This window comes from Nyctereutes procyonoides, unplaced genomic scaffold, assembly GCF_905146905.1.
Source record: "Nyctereutes procyonoides isolate TBG_1078 unplaced genomic scaffold, NYPRO_anot_genome, whole genome shotgun sequence".
Lineage (NCBI taxonomy): Eukaryota > Metazoa > Chordata > Mammalia > Carnivora > Canidae > Nyctereutes > Nyctereutes procyonoides.
In genome coordinates this window covers 23,033,323-23,051,611 of record NW_026575049.1, presented here as the reverse complement: position 1 = coordinate 23,051,611, position 18,289 = coordinate 23,033,323, and the positions used below count along the sequence as shown (strand labels likewise).

The 18,289-nt window shown below is 56.0% G+C and overlaps 1 protein-coding gene across 2 annotated transcripts in view; it reads left to right on the top strand.

The window, feature by feature from the left end:
• Window positions 1-5,484: 5,484 nt before the first annotated feature.
• The window catches only part of MPPED1 (metallophosphoesterase domain containing 1), a 76,320-nt gene continuing 63,515 nt past the window's right edge, over window positions 5,485-18,289 (top strand). The window contains exons 1-2 of one of the 2 annotated variants that reach the window (XM_055328675.1): window positions 5,485-5,613; window positions 17,717-18,012. In XM_055328675.1, coding sequence (XP_055184650.1) covers window positions 17,789-18,012 — 224 coding nt within the window. In that variant the 5' untranslated portion in view covers window positions 5,485-5,613; window positions 17,717-17,788. Of the gene's footprint in view, window positions 5,614-9,438; window positions 9,485-17,716; window positions 18,013-18,289 lie in introns of those variants that run through there. The other variant, XM_055328674.1, reaches the window with a different exon arrangement.

The following is an 18,289-nucleotide window of genomic DNA, read 5'->3' as shown; positions in this document are numbered from 1 at the left end:
CTCTTGCAGCCTGCAGAGGGTGGCTGCTCCTGGCTGCGCGTGGCTTCTATCCAGCTCCTGGGGACTCCAAGCCTGGAACAGCATCACCTGGGGCAGAGGACACCATTCCTGAGGCATATCTTGGGCCAATTTTCTAGTGAGAAATGCCTTTCCCTCCAGGTTGGTTGGCCCAGAGCCTCCCTGGGGCATGATCAGCTAGCTAGTGTCCTGAAGCTCCCTATACAAGGCCCATCTCTGTATCTGGCTGTCTGGGTGATGGCCCAAGGGTCGTATGGGGGGAGTGTCCTGGGATGGGGCTTGGGGGGGACTCGTTTGGAAGGCAGCCTGGCTGGAACCTCAGTCAGGGGCAAGAGAAGGGAGCTCCTGGGGTCCTTCCACCTCTTCTCATTTCATCTTTGACCAAGCGTGGGAGCAAGCGATTACATCATTTTTCTCCCTAAGCTGAGAAAATTGAGGCTCAGGGAAACATGAGAATGTGCCAAGGTCCCAAGCAAGTTGGCAGAACTGGGTTAGAATCCAGATCCCAGACTTGGTATCTGGAACCGTGAGAGCGTTAGCAAGCACCACTAGCTGAGCGCCAGCTGTGTACCAGGCACTCCACGTGCACCGCCCTCGTGGGTTGAGATTGTTGTATCAGCTTTATAACAATAAAGACTGCGAGGCCGAGTTTCAGAGTCACGAGCTGTAAGTGGCAGAGGTAGGTTTTGAACCAACGATCAGGGCCTGGTTCAGGAGTTGGGGGCTGTCACTGCAGGTTGTACCTGAGTCTGAGAGGAGGCGGGCAGGCCTGGGCTCCCCGACAGGGCATGGCCTTTCCACCCTGGGCCCTGGGTGTAGATGAAGGGCCTGGGTGAGGCCTGTGTCAGACAGCTGCGTTGCACTTGACCTGCCTCTGGGCTGCGTCAGGATCCAGACAGACACGGGCTGCCCGGCGGAGACCTTGAAGGTTATAATGGGGCATAGGTGGGGGGTGCAATGCCAGGCTTCATCCTTCCAACCCTAGGGAGCTTCTCCCGACCCCTCCAGCACATACTGGCGTCCCCTCTCTGAGATCTTCTGGCCTCCCCTGCCAGGGTGATTGCGGGGGCCTGACACAGTGCTGGCATGTTGTGGGAGTCCAGCGACTATGTGCCAAAAAATCATACCCTGAACATTGGCTGCATGCCAGGCACCACGGAGTACCTAAGGAGGGCCCGAAAACCTAAGCTCCTTTGTCACTGAGGCATGAAAGGTCCTCCAGGGCACCGGCCTCATGCATGCCTCCAGCCCATCCCAGCCCCTGCCCTACACGCACCCTCCACTCTGCTCATACCCCTCCTTGAACACTCTCCACTCTCCATGATACTGGTGATCATAGAAAGGTTGGAGGCTACAAAGGGTCCTATTAATAAAGGGAAAAAAATCACCCATAATCTTATCCCCACGGTTACTTTGCTGGACATTCTGCCTACGTTCTTTTTTTTTTTTTTCTCTTTCTTTCTTTAAAACACAGAATCAGGAGCATTCTTGTGTGAGCTACTTCACTGGCTCATGGGATGTGTGCTGAGCATAGACCTCATTTTCCTGCCACATTGCATCTCAGCAGCATGATTTGGTTGCTTGTGATTCTCCAGGCATCCTGTACTTTTTAAAACCAATCCCCTCTTGCTGGGCATTTAGGTTGTTTCTGATTTAGGACGATTTTGAACAACTGCAGTTACTGCCTTAGGACGCCTTCCTGGAAAGTGAATTTCTTGGCCAGTGGCTGTCCTACCATGCTCTCTTGAGACTCCTGAGCCTTGGTACAGGGTGATCCCTCTGCTGGGCTGTCCCTCTCCTATTTATCCTCCTCCTGAAATCTTATTCCTCTGATGTGCCCACGTAGCCTTCTTCCGACATGTCTCTGGGCTGCACCTGCTGCCCTTCTCTCTGTCTTCAGCTGCCCTTTGTTTGTCCCTGGTGTCATGAGCATCTGTCAACCTCCTGCCTCCCTGAGGGCAGATAGCCTGGGATCTTCTCCTTCTCTCCCCAACACATAGTAGGCTCCTGGGAAATGCTTCCCAGATGAACAAGCCATCCCCTGGCTGGTTTAGCAGTATGAGATTGTGTGGTGTTTCTATTAGTCTCCATGAACAAGTGCCACTGTGTTATTAAATTTTTCCAAAAGCAGAATGTCTGCTGTGTTTGCCAGTTGGTTGCTCTTTTAGGAGTGGGTCTACCCTGCCCATCCTGTATGCCTCAATCCCTCTTTCAGAGCCCATTCACTGGACACCTACTGCACCAGAGGCCCTGTGGGATACAGTGCTGGGGCCCGGGGCGAAGCAAGAAGCAACCTGGACCAGGGTAAGTGTGGGTCAAGCTCAGAGCTCAGTGCCTGAGACTGACTGGGTGGTGCAGGTAATGGCAGGCCCTTTAGGTGGGGAGCTCCTGCTTTGCTCCAAAAGAAGTGCTGAAGTGTCAGGCCTTCAGTTAAGTGCTCAATACGTGCATGTCCCAGGGAGGTAATGGATGGTGTCTGGGAGCTGAAGGGAGGGCTGGTGGGATTGGAAGTGGTGAGGAAGCTGGCTTTAGAGGATGAGTGTCACAGGAATTTCTCTGCTCTCTCCACAGGGACCAAGACTGACAATTCTCCACTGTCCCAGACCACATGTCCTCCAGAGTCTCCTGAGGCCACTACCAAGCTGTGGCTCTGTCTTTGGCAGGCAGCAGGTGGATGGACCACCTTCCTTGGAGATGATGTGCTGGTGAAGCCTGCAGCCCTAGGGTGAGAAAGATGCTCCCTGCTGGTTCAGGAGGGTGCTTTATGCTCCACGGGGTTGGGCAGCCCCACTGGAGGAGCTGGGTGGCTCTGCGTGCCACGAGGGGTTTGAGATCAGTGGATCTCATCCTCCATTTGCTCGGTAGGTACCAGTCCGGCACACTGGTCACAAGACACCACAGGGCATTTTGTTTGAATGAGCTCAGGGGCCCCGTGGCCTGCTGAGCGTGGCCCGCAAGGCCCTTCCCGACCTGTCCTAGGGCCTGCTTGAATCCTTAGGGAGTCTACACCCTCCTGCCCTCCCTGCACATCTCCTCCTGGGCATCTGCAGTTCTACTGTTGGGAATGCCCATCAGGCCATCTCCCCAGTCCTTCTTCCAGGCTCAGCCTCAGGCCCTCTTCCGGGAAGCCCTGCTCCGTCTCCCAGGGTGGGCATCTCTCCCTCCCCCAGCCCACACTCGGTTCCAGGCGGGTCTCTAGGCACATCTCCCCCTCTGGCTTTTCACTGGCCATGGCTGGATAGCAGGGGCTGTATCTGGGTGCCCCCTGTATCCCTGGCCACCTCCAGGTTCCCAGGACGACACAGGTGTCCACTGGATGTTGCAGCCCCCTGAGCAGTGGGGCTGACAGCAGACATGGACCACTGAGCAAGCCTTGCCCTCGGCAGCAGGCCTGTGTGTTTATCTGACTGCTCCCACACTCTTCTCTTCCTGATTTGGGGAGAGCCTGCCCTGGGGCCCTGACCTTCACTAGGCAGGCACACCGAAGCTGGGCATCTGCAAAGGTCAGCGTGGACCCGAGAGACAGAGCGAGTGATCGTGGGGGGTGGTGGTCCTGCCTGGGGGCGTGAGGGCACTGGGGAGCCCGCTTTCCAGAATGGACCCTGGGGGGAGACCGAGTGGCGGCTCCCGGCTCCTGAGGAGAAGTCTAGGGGCTGCCGGCCGGGTGTTCCAGCTGCCCTGCCTGCATGCCCGGCTGAGATTGTTCTTCTAGCCTGGCCTCTGCCCCCTACCCCCAGGATGGCCCCAGGCCGCGGTGGAGAATTCAGGTCCACAGACAAGGAAGAGGAGGCAGATGCCCACCTGCGGTCCCCTCAGCCATTCTCTGTCCCCCTTGCTGGCCTCAGGGCCCCAGCAGGGCTTCCTTCATCTCCCAGAGTGGCCCTTCCTGCTCCTCTGCCCGGGCAAACGAGAAACCTGACCGAGGCATGCCCCTGCTCAAAACCTGCTGTGGCTCCCCACTGTCCCTGATAAAGTCCACCCCCTTAGGCAGGCATCCAAGGCTCTTCCTGATGGGGCTCCTGTTCCTCCCCTCCCCCACCCCCTTCCCCTCTCCCCCCACTTCCTCTCTCCAGTCCCATTGAAGCTGCCATTCCAAACATGCCAAGGCCTTTGCATGCACTGTTCCCTCTGCCTGGAATGCCTTTTCCATACCTTCTCTCCTTGGCATACACTTTTTCAGCTGGGGTGTGTCCACCTCCAAGAAGCCACACCAGGTAGCGGTCCCTGCTCCTGCTCCTGCTCCTGCTCCGGCACTGGTGCAGGGGATTCTCCTGGGTCCCTGTCTGCCTCCCTCCCGGACTGGGCTGTCCCCAAGGGCAGGCCAGGCCCGAGGCGCCCACACAGGGTGTCCTCATATTGAGTCTGAAGCCTCGAAGAATGCAGGAGTGGGAGCCACCTTGTGATGTGAGTGTGTTGGGGGAGGGGACCCATAAACATTGTTGGGGTGCCTTAGATGGGCCTCTGAGGGGCCACACCCCCCTTCTCACCTCCCTCTCTGTCTGGGAGGTCCAGGCCTGAGCCGTGCCCTGGCTACAGGCCCTGTGGACGTGGCCCTCCACCCGTGGCAGGGCCTGGAGGTCACGAGGGGCCTCTCAAACTCCCCAGGGTGGGACCACCGCCTGCGGGGGGGGGGGGTGTCGCTCTCCCCTCTCCTCGACAAGGCAGGACCTTGGAGCCGGGGGCTAGGTGCTCCGTGGCCTTGACCCGCTTACCTGCCCCGCTCCGGGTCGAGCCTCCGCCGGCCACCCTCTGTACCCTGGGACTGGGGACCTGGGACCCCGGGGAGCAAGAGATGGGGGCGCAGGCGGCGGAGCGGGGCCTCCGCAGCCTGCGAGCCGGGGGGAGGATGGGGGGTGGGGGTCCGGGGCCGGCTGCCCCCGCGGCCTCGGGAGGGGGTCCGGGCCGAGGCGGGGGCCGCGGCGCCCCGGAAGGAGCCGCGCACGCCCCAGCAGCTGAGCCCGGCGCGGCGGCCGCGGATCCGGAGGTGAGAGCGCCCCCGCCCCGCTCCCCGCCCACCCCGCGCGCGGCCGGGCCGGGGCCGGGGCCGGGGCCGGAGCCGGGCCGGGGCCGGGCCGGGGCCGGGGCCGGGGGGCGGGCCGGAGGGGGCGCGGGGCGCGGCGGGGCGGCCGCGGGCTCTCTCCTCCGCAGCGCGGGCCCGCTCCCCCGCCCCGCCGCCCGCCCCGCTGCCCCCCCGCCGCCCCCCGCTGCCCCCCGGTGCCCGCGGCGGCGGGATGCGGGGCCCGGGCCCGGGCGGGGGCCGAGGGCCGAGGCCTGGCGGGCGCGGCGGGGGCCCCGGCGGGCGGGCGCGCGGGGCGGGGGAGGTGGGAGCGAGCGGGGGGGCAGGGCGGCGGCGGGAGGGGCGCCGGGGCGGCTCGGAGCGGCGCGGCGGGCGAGGGAGGGGGCGGCGGGGAGCCCCCCGCCCCCCGAAGGAGGAGTCTGGCTCCCACTTGCTGCCTCGGACGCGCGGCGCGGCGGCCGCCGCCGGAGGAGCCCCCGCCCCTGCGCGCCTCCCTCCCCGGAGCCGGGCCCCTGCCTCCCTCCGTGCGCGCTGCTGCTCGCGGCCGCCGCGGCCGCCGAAGAGGAGCCCGGGGCCAGGTAGGGCGGGGGCCGGGGCCGGGGCCGGGGCCGGGGCGGGGGCGGGGGCGGGGGCGCGGGGGCGGGGGCGGGCGCGGCCGGGACCCTCTCGGGCGCCGGGTGACGCCCGCGGCGCGGCGCAGGGGCGCCCGCAAAGTTACTTTGGCCGCCCGTGGCGGGTGCGGGCGCCCGGCCGTGTCCCCCCGCCGCCGGCCGGCCGAGCCGGGGAGCCGGGAGGGGCCGCGGCCGGGGCGCTGGGCTCGGACCGGGGCGAGGGGCGGCGAAACTTTTCCCCGGCTCGCGGGTCTCTGCTGGCTGCCGGCGGAGTTGCGGGAGGAAGGAGCGGACCGGCGGGGCGCAAGTGATGATGACGGTCCTAACAATAGCCGCCCCCGGTCGCTGAGAGCCTACTGTGCGCCGCGGAGCCCCTGCCGGCACTTGGGGGCGACGGAGGGGGTCACTCACTAATGCTGGTCTAGCGGCCACTTTGGCTGGGCGTTGCTGGAAACTTCATCCACGCCTGCATCCACGCGTCCCTGCGTCCACGCGTGCAGGCATCCATCCCTCCGCTCACTCGTTGCACGCACATTTGTTACTCTCTGCTCTGTGCCTGGTCCAGAGGATTCAGCGGCTAACCAGGCAGGTCCCAGCCCTCACAGGTAATATTTCCATGCTAAGGAGCAGTTCTGTCTCTTGTGTGTTTATTCTGGGACTTGTTATAGGACAGTGAATTCACTCACAGCCTCCCCTGGTCCAGGTGGAGACAGAGGAGGGTCAGTCTGAGAGCTGATGTGTCCGGGAGTCTGTGGCGGACCACGGCTGGGGGGCCCTAGACCCACCATCTCCCACTCCCTTACATCCTCTCTCCACTCAGGCCAGATGGCCAGAGGCTCCCACGCGGGACCTGGCCCCCAAGTCTGTCCCACTGACCCCCGGGAGATGCGTTTCCCCCCACGCTGGGTCAGACCTCTCCCAGTTCCCCTCCTGTAGCTTGGTTGCCTTTCCTTCCCATCTCCAAAGTCCCTGTTGACCCGCCCAGAGGAGAGCTTGTTAAGTGCCAAACAATTATGAAATTAAACTGGGGAACAAAAGTGGGCGGGCTGGTGGATGTTTGAGCCGGTTGGAGAGGACTTGCATGGTGGGGGGAGACTTGTTAGTGGGGACCAGCCACAGGGGGAGCCTCAGCACCCTGGCTGGTCTTTGCAAAAATAAATAAATAAATAAATAAATAAATAAATAAATAAATAAATAAATACACCAACTTCATGAATAATTAGTCACATTGGCTAATGCTCTGGGGGACGTCGTTGAGGCCACCAGCCGACTGCCATAGCCAAGTTGGAAGTCGGGCTTGGTCCACGGGAGCCAAGGCACTGGAAGACCATTTGGGGAGGGGGTGGCAGATTTGGCTGGGCTGAAGCAGGCTTCTGGCGGTGGAGAGCACACCGGGGCTTGCAAGCCAGCCGGTGGTGATTGGGAGGCATTCTGGAGCTGGGCACGGTGTACAGGGGACCGTGGTGCGGGAGCCATGCATAATAAACTGTGCTTCACGAGGCTCGGCTCCCTGCAAATTGGCTTTCCAAGTGGCAGCCCCACAACACTTGTAAAATCTTTTTTTCTCAAGATGGGTTTCTGCGAAATGGTTACATCTGTTTGAGTACTCACTCGGTGGAGGTACATTAATTGGCTGATGGCTAGTCGAAAGGCGATAATCCAGTCGCAGAGGTTTCATCATGTATTCGGAAGTGGTTCGGCGTGGGGCTGCCTCTCTATTTATTTCTCCACCCCAGACATTTTGCAGGACCTGGATTGAAGTAAATCCCTTTAATGCTGATGCAGGTAGGCTCAGAGCGTCATCCACATGCGGGGTTCTGGATCTCCGACGTACTGCTGTGCGTGCACGTAGAGTCACTCTCGGGCACACCAGCTGAGGCCCCGTGGACTGTGTTTGTGGACAGAACACGTCTAAGTTTGGGTGAAAGACCCAGGCTTTGGCGTCTTTCTACTAGTGTGTCTCCACCTGTGTCAGGAATGCGTAGACCAAGATAGAGAATAACCTTTCAAGCAAAGCCTGCTTTTAAAAATTTTCCCGGACCACCCTTGAGACTACGAAATCTTCATCCGATGGAAGCAATTCAAGTTCATTTGTTTTCCTTGAACTTGCTGCATTTCCCTGGCAGTGACAGCCCCTCTTGTGCGCACCTAACACAGGACACATCTTTTTGCACTCAGCTAAGGAATTAAGGATGGTAGCAGGATTTCACTAAAGGGTGGCACTCAAGGAGAAAAATCAGCATTCCAGGCCCAGACTAGTGGAAAAAAGAACTACCCCCCCCCCCCAAAGTGCCATCATCTTTTAATCTATCGACATGATTTTGTTTTTCCAGTTTCAGGCCTGCAAACTGATCATGAATAGCAGGGCAGAGGAAAATGATCGGCCAGGCAAAGACTTTTTAACAAGTAAATATTATGCACAGAAAAACATGCAATTAGTGGAGGTTAGTTAATGCCTTTCAAGTTGCGGCCGAGCTGCAGTTAGGGGTGGAATTTCTGCGTTATCCCTGAATTGTCTGTCAAAATCTTTAATGTGACAATGTGACATGTCGCTCCCATCGCCCCTCCCTCGCCGCGAACAGAAAAAGGGTCTTTTCAAGCATCCCCCCCCCCCCCGCCCCCTGCATTCTTCTTCTCTCTGAGATCTCTCTGTTCGGCAATTGGTACCTTTGTCTGCCTGTACCTCTGGATCCAGAGACCCTGGGGAAAGGAGCTCCCCAGGTGCAGGAGCCAGGAACTGGGTTCTCAGGCTAGCTCGGAGCCCACACATCACAGTTAATGGCATCCTGGATGAGGCAGGCTGCTTGTGGGGTCTCCCTCCTGGCCAAACGTCTCACGCCCTCTGGGATCAGACATGCCAAACACTTGAGGGGCAGGGAAGAGAGGGGTGAAGGGCATGTTTCACGCTGTAAGAGCCGTTTAGACTATGCTTGGGTCTCTCTGAGAGCAGATCCCTGCAGCGGTGGGTCCTGGGGTGTGGATGTCTCCATGGAATGAGACCACCAGCTAGCCTCCTCTCCAGACTGCCACTGGAATTCTTTGCCTTGAGCCCGAAGAAGTGAAGAACATGTTAAAGCAAAAGCAACCCCAAGGGAAAAAGAGAGATCCCTTTTTTGGGGGTGGTGTTGGAGGGAAGGTATAAATAGTTCTTTGGTTAATTTGATTCACTGTGGCTCTCCCTGGTGATCTGGCCATTCTGCTGCCAAAACAAATGTTTTACTTTATTTTGACTTTTTTGGGTCCTAATGAGACAAAATTTAGTTCTGTCTTATTTCCATTTAAAACAGCTATGGCAGAGGAGGACAGCCCAACCTCATGAAAAAAAAAATCTTAACAAATTGAGATGATACGTTTCAGTTTTGAACTCAGATACGGACTTGAGGTATCCTTCGGTCCTGTCACGCCTTTCCGTCAATTACCCTTTGGGGGCTTGCTTGGACGTGAACTTGGGCACCTTGATGTCACCACCTGGTCACACATGATACATAGAAGCAGCTACAATGGGAAAAGGAAGTGTCCCTTCTGGTTGAAGGTGATACTCAATGAGAGCATCAGAGCCAGGGTCCCTCCCTCCACCACCCAAATCCCTACCTGAGAGTTTGCTTCTCCTGAACACCTTCAGATTTCCATCCGAGAAGGATTTGAGACTCAGCATTGGTGCACATCAAAAGGCTTTTGACATGGCCCATGCTAATTTCATCACTTTAAGGAGCAAATGATGCCTATTTCTAATTTCTAACATTCCCGTCATTTCCCCTTCATTTCCTTCCTTTGCATTTTCTGATAGCGCCACAGCCCGCAAGGCTGCAAAATACATTGCTCCGGTTACCTGAGAAGTGTGAGTACCTTGTGCCCTGTCTTTCCCCCTTCACAACGAAATGCATTTGGCGTTGCAGTGTTCGTTTGTTTGTGGAAAAGGCAAATGTTCCCTCCCCAACCCTAGGCTCCCTGCTCAAAGCCGGGGGGGGGGGGGGGGGGGGGCAGGGTGGAGAATTGAGTTTTGCTGTTTGTGTGTGTGTGTGTGTGTATGGCTTTCTTTTTGTCATTCAGGCAGCACATTAGTTAATTGATCATACTTTGGAGGTTTAATCCTCAGTTGCAAATTCCCGCATGATCACAAAAAATACTCTGATCATAAAAATGGCAAAACCTCGATCTCAGACTTAAGTGTAGAATTACCATAGTGCCGATTTGATTATGCTTCAGTGACATCTGTTTAATAGATTTCCATGAGAACTGTAAATCCACATTCACTTTCTTTGCAAATTGTATTTGAATGCTGAGCAGCCAAGACCCTCTTGCTTTCCCCCACTTCCCCGGCCAGGTGGGTCCCAAACCCCCATGACTGTTGAGTGTGACTTGACGTGTATGTGGAAAGGAGATTCAAAATGCTGATTTTTACACATTTACCTCTCGTTTCCTTTTGTGTGTGAGTATGTCTGTGTGTATGTTTGAAACGGATCTGAGCAGCTTCCCATTTCAACTCCGCAGATACGTGAATTTCCAAATGCTTTATTTTGAAAACTAGGACATAGCACTTTGCAGAAGAAAAATCATTCCACTCACTATTATTTATGTGATTGCTGATCTGCTAGATGGATAGAGAAAGCACCAAGAATTATAATAATTTATGGAGCGGAGCGCTGGTTTACAAACATATTTCCCAGCCGGAGCTTTGTGGGTTTCTTGGCGTCTTGGGCCTCGTTTGGTGTTGTGGGAATGGAGAATATTCAGAATCTGAAGACCAGCCGGGTGAACCGACTGCATTCGTATCTAAAATTAAAGGAATAAGTGAGCAGCTATTTGTGGCAGACAGGACATGATCCACTAAGCAGCACTCTTCATCATTCTGAAATAAAAGTACATAATTGGAAAATGAAGCAGCAGCCAGCGCTTGGGGGGTGGGCGGCGAGGAATTAGAAAGTGTAATTTAAAATCATGTAGTCATAATTCAAAATGGGCCCAGCTAAAAGGTTTTTAAGTGGTAAATGCTTTAAAGTCACTCGTGGTTGATCCTTTTTCAAGGAATATGTCTAATTTTCACGATATTTGTGCGCTCCTTCATTGGCTTAGCCCATCACTCATTCAGCGTGGCTGCCGATACCAGCTGCAGGCAGGCGCTCTCCGTCCTAGAGACCCACGGCCGGCTGAGAGGCTGGGGACGCGAGAGGGCTGGCATTTTCAGGGTGCAGTGGACTGGGCCCGGTCCCCTCCCACCGCCCCCTCCCCTGGGAGGAAGGAGGGCTATTTGTTCTTTTTCCTTTCTTTACATTATTATTATTATTATTATTATTATTATTATTATTATTATTATTATTTTAACCTCTTGGTGACTTTTTTTTTGGTGACATTTTTAACTATTGACTGATCAATTGCAGATTTTCAGGCATGAGCAAGACAAGGAAAAAAAAAACCAATTTAAAAGTGACTTTTGAGCTTGTGTGGAAGCATGGCTTGTGAAAGGATTAGCCCTCCCCGTCCTTTGCTGTTTTTCTGTTAATGTTATTTCTCCTGTATTTGGCTTAGGGAGGACTACTTAGGTGTTAGCCTGGCTGCTGCTTTTTTTTTTTTAAGATTTTATTTATTTATTCATGAGAGAGAGAGAGAGAGAGAGAGAGAGAGAGGCAGAGACCTATAGGCAGAGGGAGAAGCAGGCTCCACGCAGGGAGCCCGATGTGGGACTCGATCCCGGAACTCCGGGATCACACCCTGAGCTGAAGGCAGGCGCTCAACCGCTGAGCCATCCAGGCATCCCATGGCTTCTCTGTGACATTTCACCACATTGCTGTAAGTACTTGACAAAAGCCTCAGTGAGCAGTAGCCTCTGCTGAGCTGGCTTTCTCTCAGCGCTGCTCTGGGTGATCGGTGGGGACAGTCACTGGCACGCTGGGCTGACCCGTGGGGGTCCCCCCCGCACTCGCCATTTGGGAAGATGAGGAGTGGGACAGAGATGGCCTTAGGATCCTGGAGAAAGCCATCCAGGTGTAGGGCTTCTTCAGCATACCGCCCTGGGGAGACAGTTGGTGCAGGTGGGACTGCAGACAATACTTGCTGTGGGGTCACTGGTCCTCTGAGTTCCCGACCCAGGACAATAGTGTCATCCTAGCTTCATGGCTCTAGCTGCAAACATGCCAATGACAAGAAGAGAAACATGGGTGCCTTTTGGAGGTGGGTGCCTTCTCAGCCTCAGGTTGGCTTTGTTTATGGGGACCTTTACCCTTTATGAGATTTCCAACTGGGGATCCTTTTGAGACTCAGAGAGGATGCTGGTGATAAAGACCAGCAGGGGACAACTGACATGACCAGGACTGTCCTGGGTCCACCCTGGCTTTGAGGAACCTGAATCGGGTGGAAGTGGATGCCTCAGGTCTCCTGGCAAAGGAAATATCTTTGATCTGCACATCAGCAGTCCCTGGCATGCAGATGCTCATGGATTTCCCTCACGTATCTGTTGGACATATTTGGGCTGCCGGAGTGACCCAAGTGTCTCCTTTGCAAAAAGCCACCTGCTGTTAAGATGCTCTGTATAAGCCAAGGCCTTTTGCAGTCTTCCCTTTCTGGGCCTTTGGTACATGCTGGCTGGTCTCATAGTTTGGTGGGGACCTTTCAGGACCCAGAGGCCCCATTCCCTCTCCTTCATCACAATGGGGTTCTGAGCTGCTCTTTTGATCCGTCTGGCTGCTCCTGGGCCCCAAGGCCTTTGCGGGTCAGTTACACATCTGAGTCATTTAGGTTGCAGAACAGGGCCCCCCTGGGGAGTGGGGACAGTGGGTGTTTCAGGGCTGGCCGATGTCCTGCAGAGTGCCGGGTGAGGCGGGTGGTGAGGAGCTTGCCTCGAAAAGCTGGTCAAGGGTAGGCTGTGCTGGATGTGTCCGATCACAACATCCTGGGCGGTGAAATAACTGGGGGCTCACTCAGTAACGGGACGGGAGGGAAGGGGCCAGGAGCCCGGCTTTCAGGCAGGGGAGGAGGGTTCCTTAATTATCTGAAAATTTAAATCTCTGTTCGATTCTCTGAAGCTCCGTGCAGAGCTCCTGGGTTTCATCAGAACTTTCTAACCACAGTGGAAGAGACAGTTAGTGAGCACCTACTATGTGCTGGACCCTCAGCCAGGGGCTTTCGCAGGTCCCAGGTCCTGTAATCCACCCAGTGGTTCTGGGAAGGAGGTTGAGGGTCCACGTGTTTGTAGAGGAGACACCCAAGCTTCGGGAGGTTAAAGCTGCTTTTAAATCCAGGCTATGAATTATGAGGACTTGTGCAGTTTGTCTCATTCATTCATTTGTTCACCTGTGCTTTTATTCTTTGGCTTCTCATTCAGCTCAGACATGGGATCTATGGTGAGAGAAGCCTGGGGGGTTATGAGTGGAGGCACCTGGCCCAGTCTGGGGAGGTCGGGGAGACAGGTGTGTGCGCCTGGAGGTGGGGTTGTGCACGGAGCCTTTCAGCAGAGGGAACAGCGTGTGTGAAGGCTCAGAGGTGGGGTTGCTGGTGTGCCGGGGGAAACCGGGAGTGGTGAGCTTGTCCTGAGTGGTGAGACGGAGCCTGGGCACCCAGTGTGGCCTCCTGAGCCGATCTAAGGATCTGGGGCTTTAGCCCAGAGCAGTAGGATGCCTGTGTGGACATGCAGTGAGCACGAGGGAATGGCTTGTTCAAAAGTGCATTTTAGGACCTTCATTCTGGAGGCTGGCCTGGCGCTGGCCTTGACGATGCATAGGAGGCCTGACAAGGAGTCGGGCCTCTTTTCTACATACAACCTTTCCCTACAGCTGGTGCCTAATGTCTGCTTACCGCTTGGTGCCAGGACTGATGTCCAGGCTCCTCTTTGAGACCCTGGCTTGACTTGACCCATGGCATCCGAGGACCAGCTAGTGAGTGTCTTTGAGGGGGAAACAGAAAGACAAATCACCCTGTGAGAGAATCAGACTCGAAAAGGGAGCCCTACAAATTGGAGGCAGTCTTTCAACCCAGAAATTCCAAGAATTTTCAACCCTCCCAACTGGGCCGATTGGGCCTTTATGGAGAGACAGGCACCAGGCTCACTTCTGTCTCCTCTGTTAGCCTGAGAGGGGGCTATTGAGGCAGCAGAAGCACAGAGAGGTTAGGTGTCATGCCCAGGGTCGCACAGCTAACGCTCAACACTGGAGACTGAATTTGAACCCACTGCCCCTGACCTGAAAGTTGACTTGACCATTCTCCACTGCAGAAGCCCCAGTGGCTGAGAACAACAATAGGAGAGAGACCATTTATGGATGCTCCCCCTGCCTCAGGGCCTTTGCACTTGCTGTTTCCCCCTGCCTTGGTTTCTCTTTCTCCAGGTCTGGGTGTGGCTGGCTCCCCCTCCGCACTCACCTTTGAGGTGTTCAGACAGGCCTTTCTTGATTGCCCAATTGCAGGCAACAATCCCCTTTTTCCTACTACTACTCAGTATCCCGTTACTCCGTCCCCTCTTCTTCCAGGCCCGAATTAGTATCTGAAAAGTATCTTTTCTGTTTACTTTCTGTGATTACTTTATTGCTTCCCCGCCACCCCCTTCCCTGAGGGCAGTGACCTGTTTGCTTTCTTGTTGCTCCTGGAACAGCGCGTGTAGGGCTGTGGTCAGTGGCTGCCGAACAAGTGAATGCATTGATTACTATGTTCGAGAACCCTCATCCCAGTTCTGTTTCCTTCCCAGCCGCGGGCACGGAGGAGGCACCTGTGGCCTGGCTGGGGTGTGGGCATTGCCCGGGGCCAGTGTGCTGCAGGGGGCGTCGGGGCAGGAACCCCGGGGTTGCACCGCCCGCCTGCTGTGTTGTGCTGTGGCCCAGGTGTAAACGCTTCCCCCACTAGAAGCCGTTTGTTTGGGAACCGCTGTCCTCCCTCCGCGATCGGCTGCGTTCTCCACACGGTGGCTGACGCACTGCTGCGGCTCCATAAATATTAAATGGGTATTAAAAGAAGGCTCCGTGTTCCCGGTTTCCCAGATTTCTTCAAGCAGGGCCCGTTGCGAACCCCCTTTATGTGAAATGCAGCATTGCACTGCGGAGCGCCTCCCGGGACGCCTTGCCGCCTGCCTTTCCTGGCTGCGTCCCCTGCCGCAGAGCTGTCCTCCTGCCGCTGCAGGCCCCAGGCAGGGCATGTAGGCTCCAGCCCCTGGGGGGCGGGCAGGGACGGGGGAGGCCCCAGACCTCCCCTTTCAGGGGGCTGTGCCCCGCCAGCCAGCCTCCCTGCAGGGTTGTGTGGTGGGTAAGGGGGAGAGGCACCGTGAGGGGTCACCCTCCAGCGGAGGCCTGGGGGCACCCACCCTCTGCCAAGCCTGCACTGGGCGCTGGGGAAAGAGACGGGCGGGACACCTCCTCTGGTCCCCCATCCATCCCTGCATCCTTCCATCCCTCCCTCCATCTATTCATCCATCCATCCATTCATGGATTCCTCCTCCCTCTCCCCCTCCCTCCCTGCAGCCATTCATTCATTAACGAGATGTGTATGCAAGTGTCTGCAGCGGTCCTGGGGTGACAGTAATAATGTCGTGATAATAGCTACCATTTATTGGCACTCACTATGGGCTGGGTCCTGTGACAAGCAGTTCCCATGTGTCCCCTCATTTAATCTCCATAACTGAATGAGGTAGGTGCTATTTGTCCCTGCGTTTCTTGGATGGGGAGACAGAGCCTCGTGGAGGTGAAGCCACAGGATCAGGGTTGCAGAGCTGGTGGGGGCTGGGGTGGGGATGGGGGCTGAGCTAGACCCAGGCCCTGCCCCTCCAGGAGAGGAAGGCAGAGGGGTCCCCGAGCCCTGGACTCAGGCTGCCCGCAACTCGACCTCGGTGGCCAGCCCTGGGCTGTGCTGGGCAAGAGGCTTCACCTCCCCTAGGTGTGTGCCTTCTCCTCCGTAGGGTGGGAGCTTTAGGGACGTCCATCTCCTAGGTGGGCGGTGAGCCTTGAGGAAGAAGACCCCTGTGAGGTGTTGAATTGGGCAGCTCCAAACAGGACCACAGGGCTCTGTTGCCAGCGGCCTCTGGGTGATGCACTGTGGGCAGGCCACTGGGCAGGGGACTGCACACCAGGTCATCATCAGAGGAGCCAGGGAGAGCCGTGGCAGGGACTTCAGGCAGGGTGTGATCCTGTCGGCTTGTGTTTGCACACATTTGGGTTCCCCAGGGCTCCTGGAGCTGCCCCTTTTGCTTACAGTGGACACTCCATTCCACAGATGCCCCCACAGCAGGCCCTCGATGTGCGCACATGTCACACTGAGCTGGAGAGCGATGATAATGGTAACGTGGAGGGTTACCTGGGTACTTGGTACCTGCCAGATGCTGTGCTCAGGATCCCCGTTCATTTAACCTGCACAGCTGCCCTGGGAGGCGGTGTTATGATTGCTCTGCCAATTTTCCAGAAGAGGAAACTGAGGCTCAGAGAGGTTAGGACATTGGTCTGAGGTCACACGGTGAACCCCAATGCTGGGGTTCAAACCTCTGTTGAGATCTGGATCTTTGGATGCCTGGGCCTCAGCATCTGCTGCCCCCAAGCCTCTCCCAGGGTCACAGATGGGCACAGGCCAGCTGCCACAGAGATCTTGTGAGTCTGGAGTCTAGGACCTCTCCACTTGGGCACCTCAGAGGCCTGCCAGGCCAGTCTCTGCTGGGAGAACCAAATCACAGAGAAACAATTAGCAGGACAAAAGACAGGAGCAAGTGTATCCTGGGGGAAGCAGGTTTTTTCCCTTGTCTTCCCAAGTGGAGAAGAGGGAGGGGTATATATTGTGAATCAGGATGTGGGGTTTTTTGGTGGGGGTGGGGGAGGAGGAGGATATTGATATTTATTACACCTTGTATGGGCATGATTGTTGAGATTTTTAAAAAATTAACAATCCATTTCTCCTTCGCATGTAATTAAAATGTTCTCCAGTCTCTAATTTTTGTCATTTTCCTAATCTAATTTGTTTTCTGACGGTGTCGATTCTTCTTGCGTGTGCCAAGCAAGGGGGATTTTTCTTCGTTTAACGTGACTGGGAGATGACTGACCAGGAATAGTTTTAAATTATGTCATTTTCTCCTTAGTTAAATGCAGCGCAAATGGAATCGGAGGGTCTTAATGACCAAAAATTGAAACAAAACACAACAAAACATCTTCGAGGCCTTATCTGTTTACACAGTCAAAAAAAAAATTAACGATAATGGAAAAAGCAGGAGAAAGCTAGCTGGTCCTAGAAGGGAGGCATCGGCTGTTGTGTGAAGCGCGGGAGCCCGTCGGGGTAGGATGGAGACTGAGCCCGGGCCACCAGCACCGGTCAGAAGGACTTTAAAATCCAGTCGCTGCAAATGCAGATGGCACTCTGCAAGGGAAGACACGGCAAAGGGAATGATGGCATTTGCAAGCTGCGGTTCTGTGTGGCTTGGAGATTTGACGGGGAACCTCAGAATTCCTGACATCCTTATAAGGCATTTGGGAAGATTTTTTTTTTTTTAAGTAGATCCTCCCCCACCCCCCCAGGGCCACCCCCTGAGCTGAGTTGGTGGATGGCAATCTGTCTGGGAAAATCCCTTCTCCAGGCGCTGCTCAGAGATATCTTTAGGCGACATTGGTGTTGAGGCAGGAATTTGCGCCGCGCTCCCACCTGCTCGGGCTTGCAGGGGTGCGGGTGTGGTGTGTTTGGGGGTCTGTGGGGGGGGGCTGCAGGGGAATCCTCCCCACTCCCCCTGCTTCCCATAAGTGAAACTTAACCTCACCTGTTTGCAAAATACCAAGCCATTGTCCTGCCGCATCTCCTGGTCACCCTGTCCTGAGCATTTTGCGGAAGAAAAAAAAATAATGTCTTAAGTATTTAAACATGTGGGACCTCGCATGCATCCGTCCTCGGTGTTGTGGGCTTTTTTTTTTTTTTTTTGTGGTCCCCTCCCTTCCTCTCCTTTTCTTTTTACCAAAGTATATTCATCAAACTGCTGAGTTGGAAAGATCTGTAATGAGTTTTTGAGCTGTATGACTGTGTTTTTTTCTCCACCCCCCCCCTTCGTCTTTCTAAATCTTCATCTGACATTAAATAAAGCAAATCCCAAACAGATTAACTGTCGCACGGTTCTGCTCTGTCTTCTCAGTCTGCTCCCAAGCCTGGCTCGGGGCCGGGCGGCGGCGGCGGCGGGAGATGCCCGGGCGGCCAGCGGAGGTCCATGTGGCGCGCTAGGTGGGATCCCGGTGTCCTGAAGGCAGAGGCCCTGGCCCTCCTGCCCTGCGGCCTGGGCATGGCGTTCTCCCAGTCTCACGTGATGGCTGCTCGGAGGCACCAGCACAGCCGACTCATCATTGAAGTGGACGAGTACAGCTCCAACCCCACCCAGGCCTTTACCTTCTACAACATCAACCAGGGCCGCTTCCAGCCGCCGCACGTGCAGATGTAAGTGGGCAGCTCTGGGTGGGACCGGCTGCGGACCCGGGGCCCGGCCGTCTCCACCTGTTGGCTGAAGGGCTTCTGGAATCCCAGGATCACCGAGGCTCCAAGTGGGGAGGGACGTGTGAGCAGCTGCGGCCACGGCCTGGGGGCCGATGCTGGCTCCGGTCCCTGTTTCAGTCGGCCAGGAGATGTTTCGCAAATATTTAAAAATGAGGTGATGGCATATAAAAAAAAAAAATCCAGACTTCAGCTTTGCTTTACAAAACCGAAAGGCCTGGCG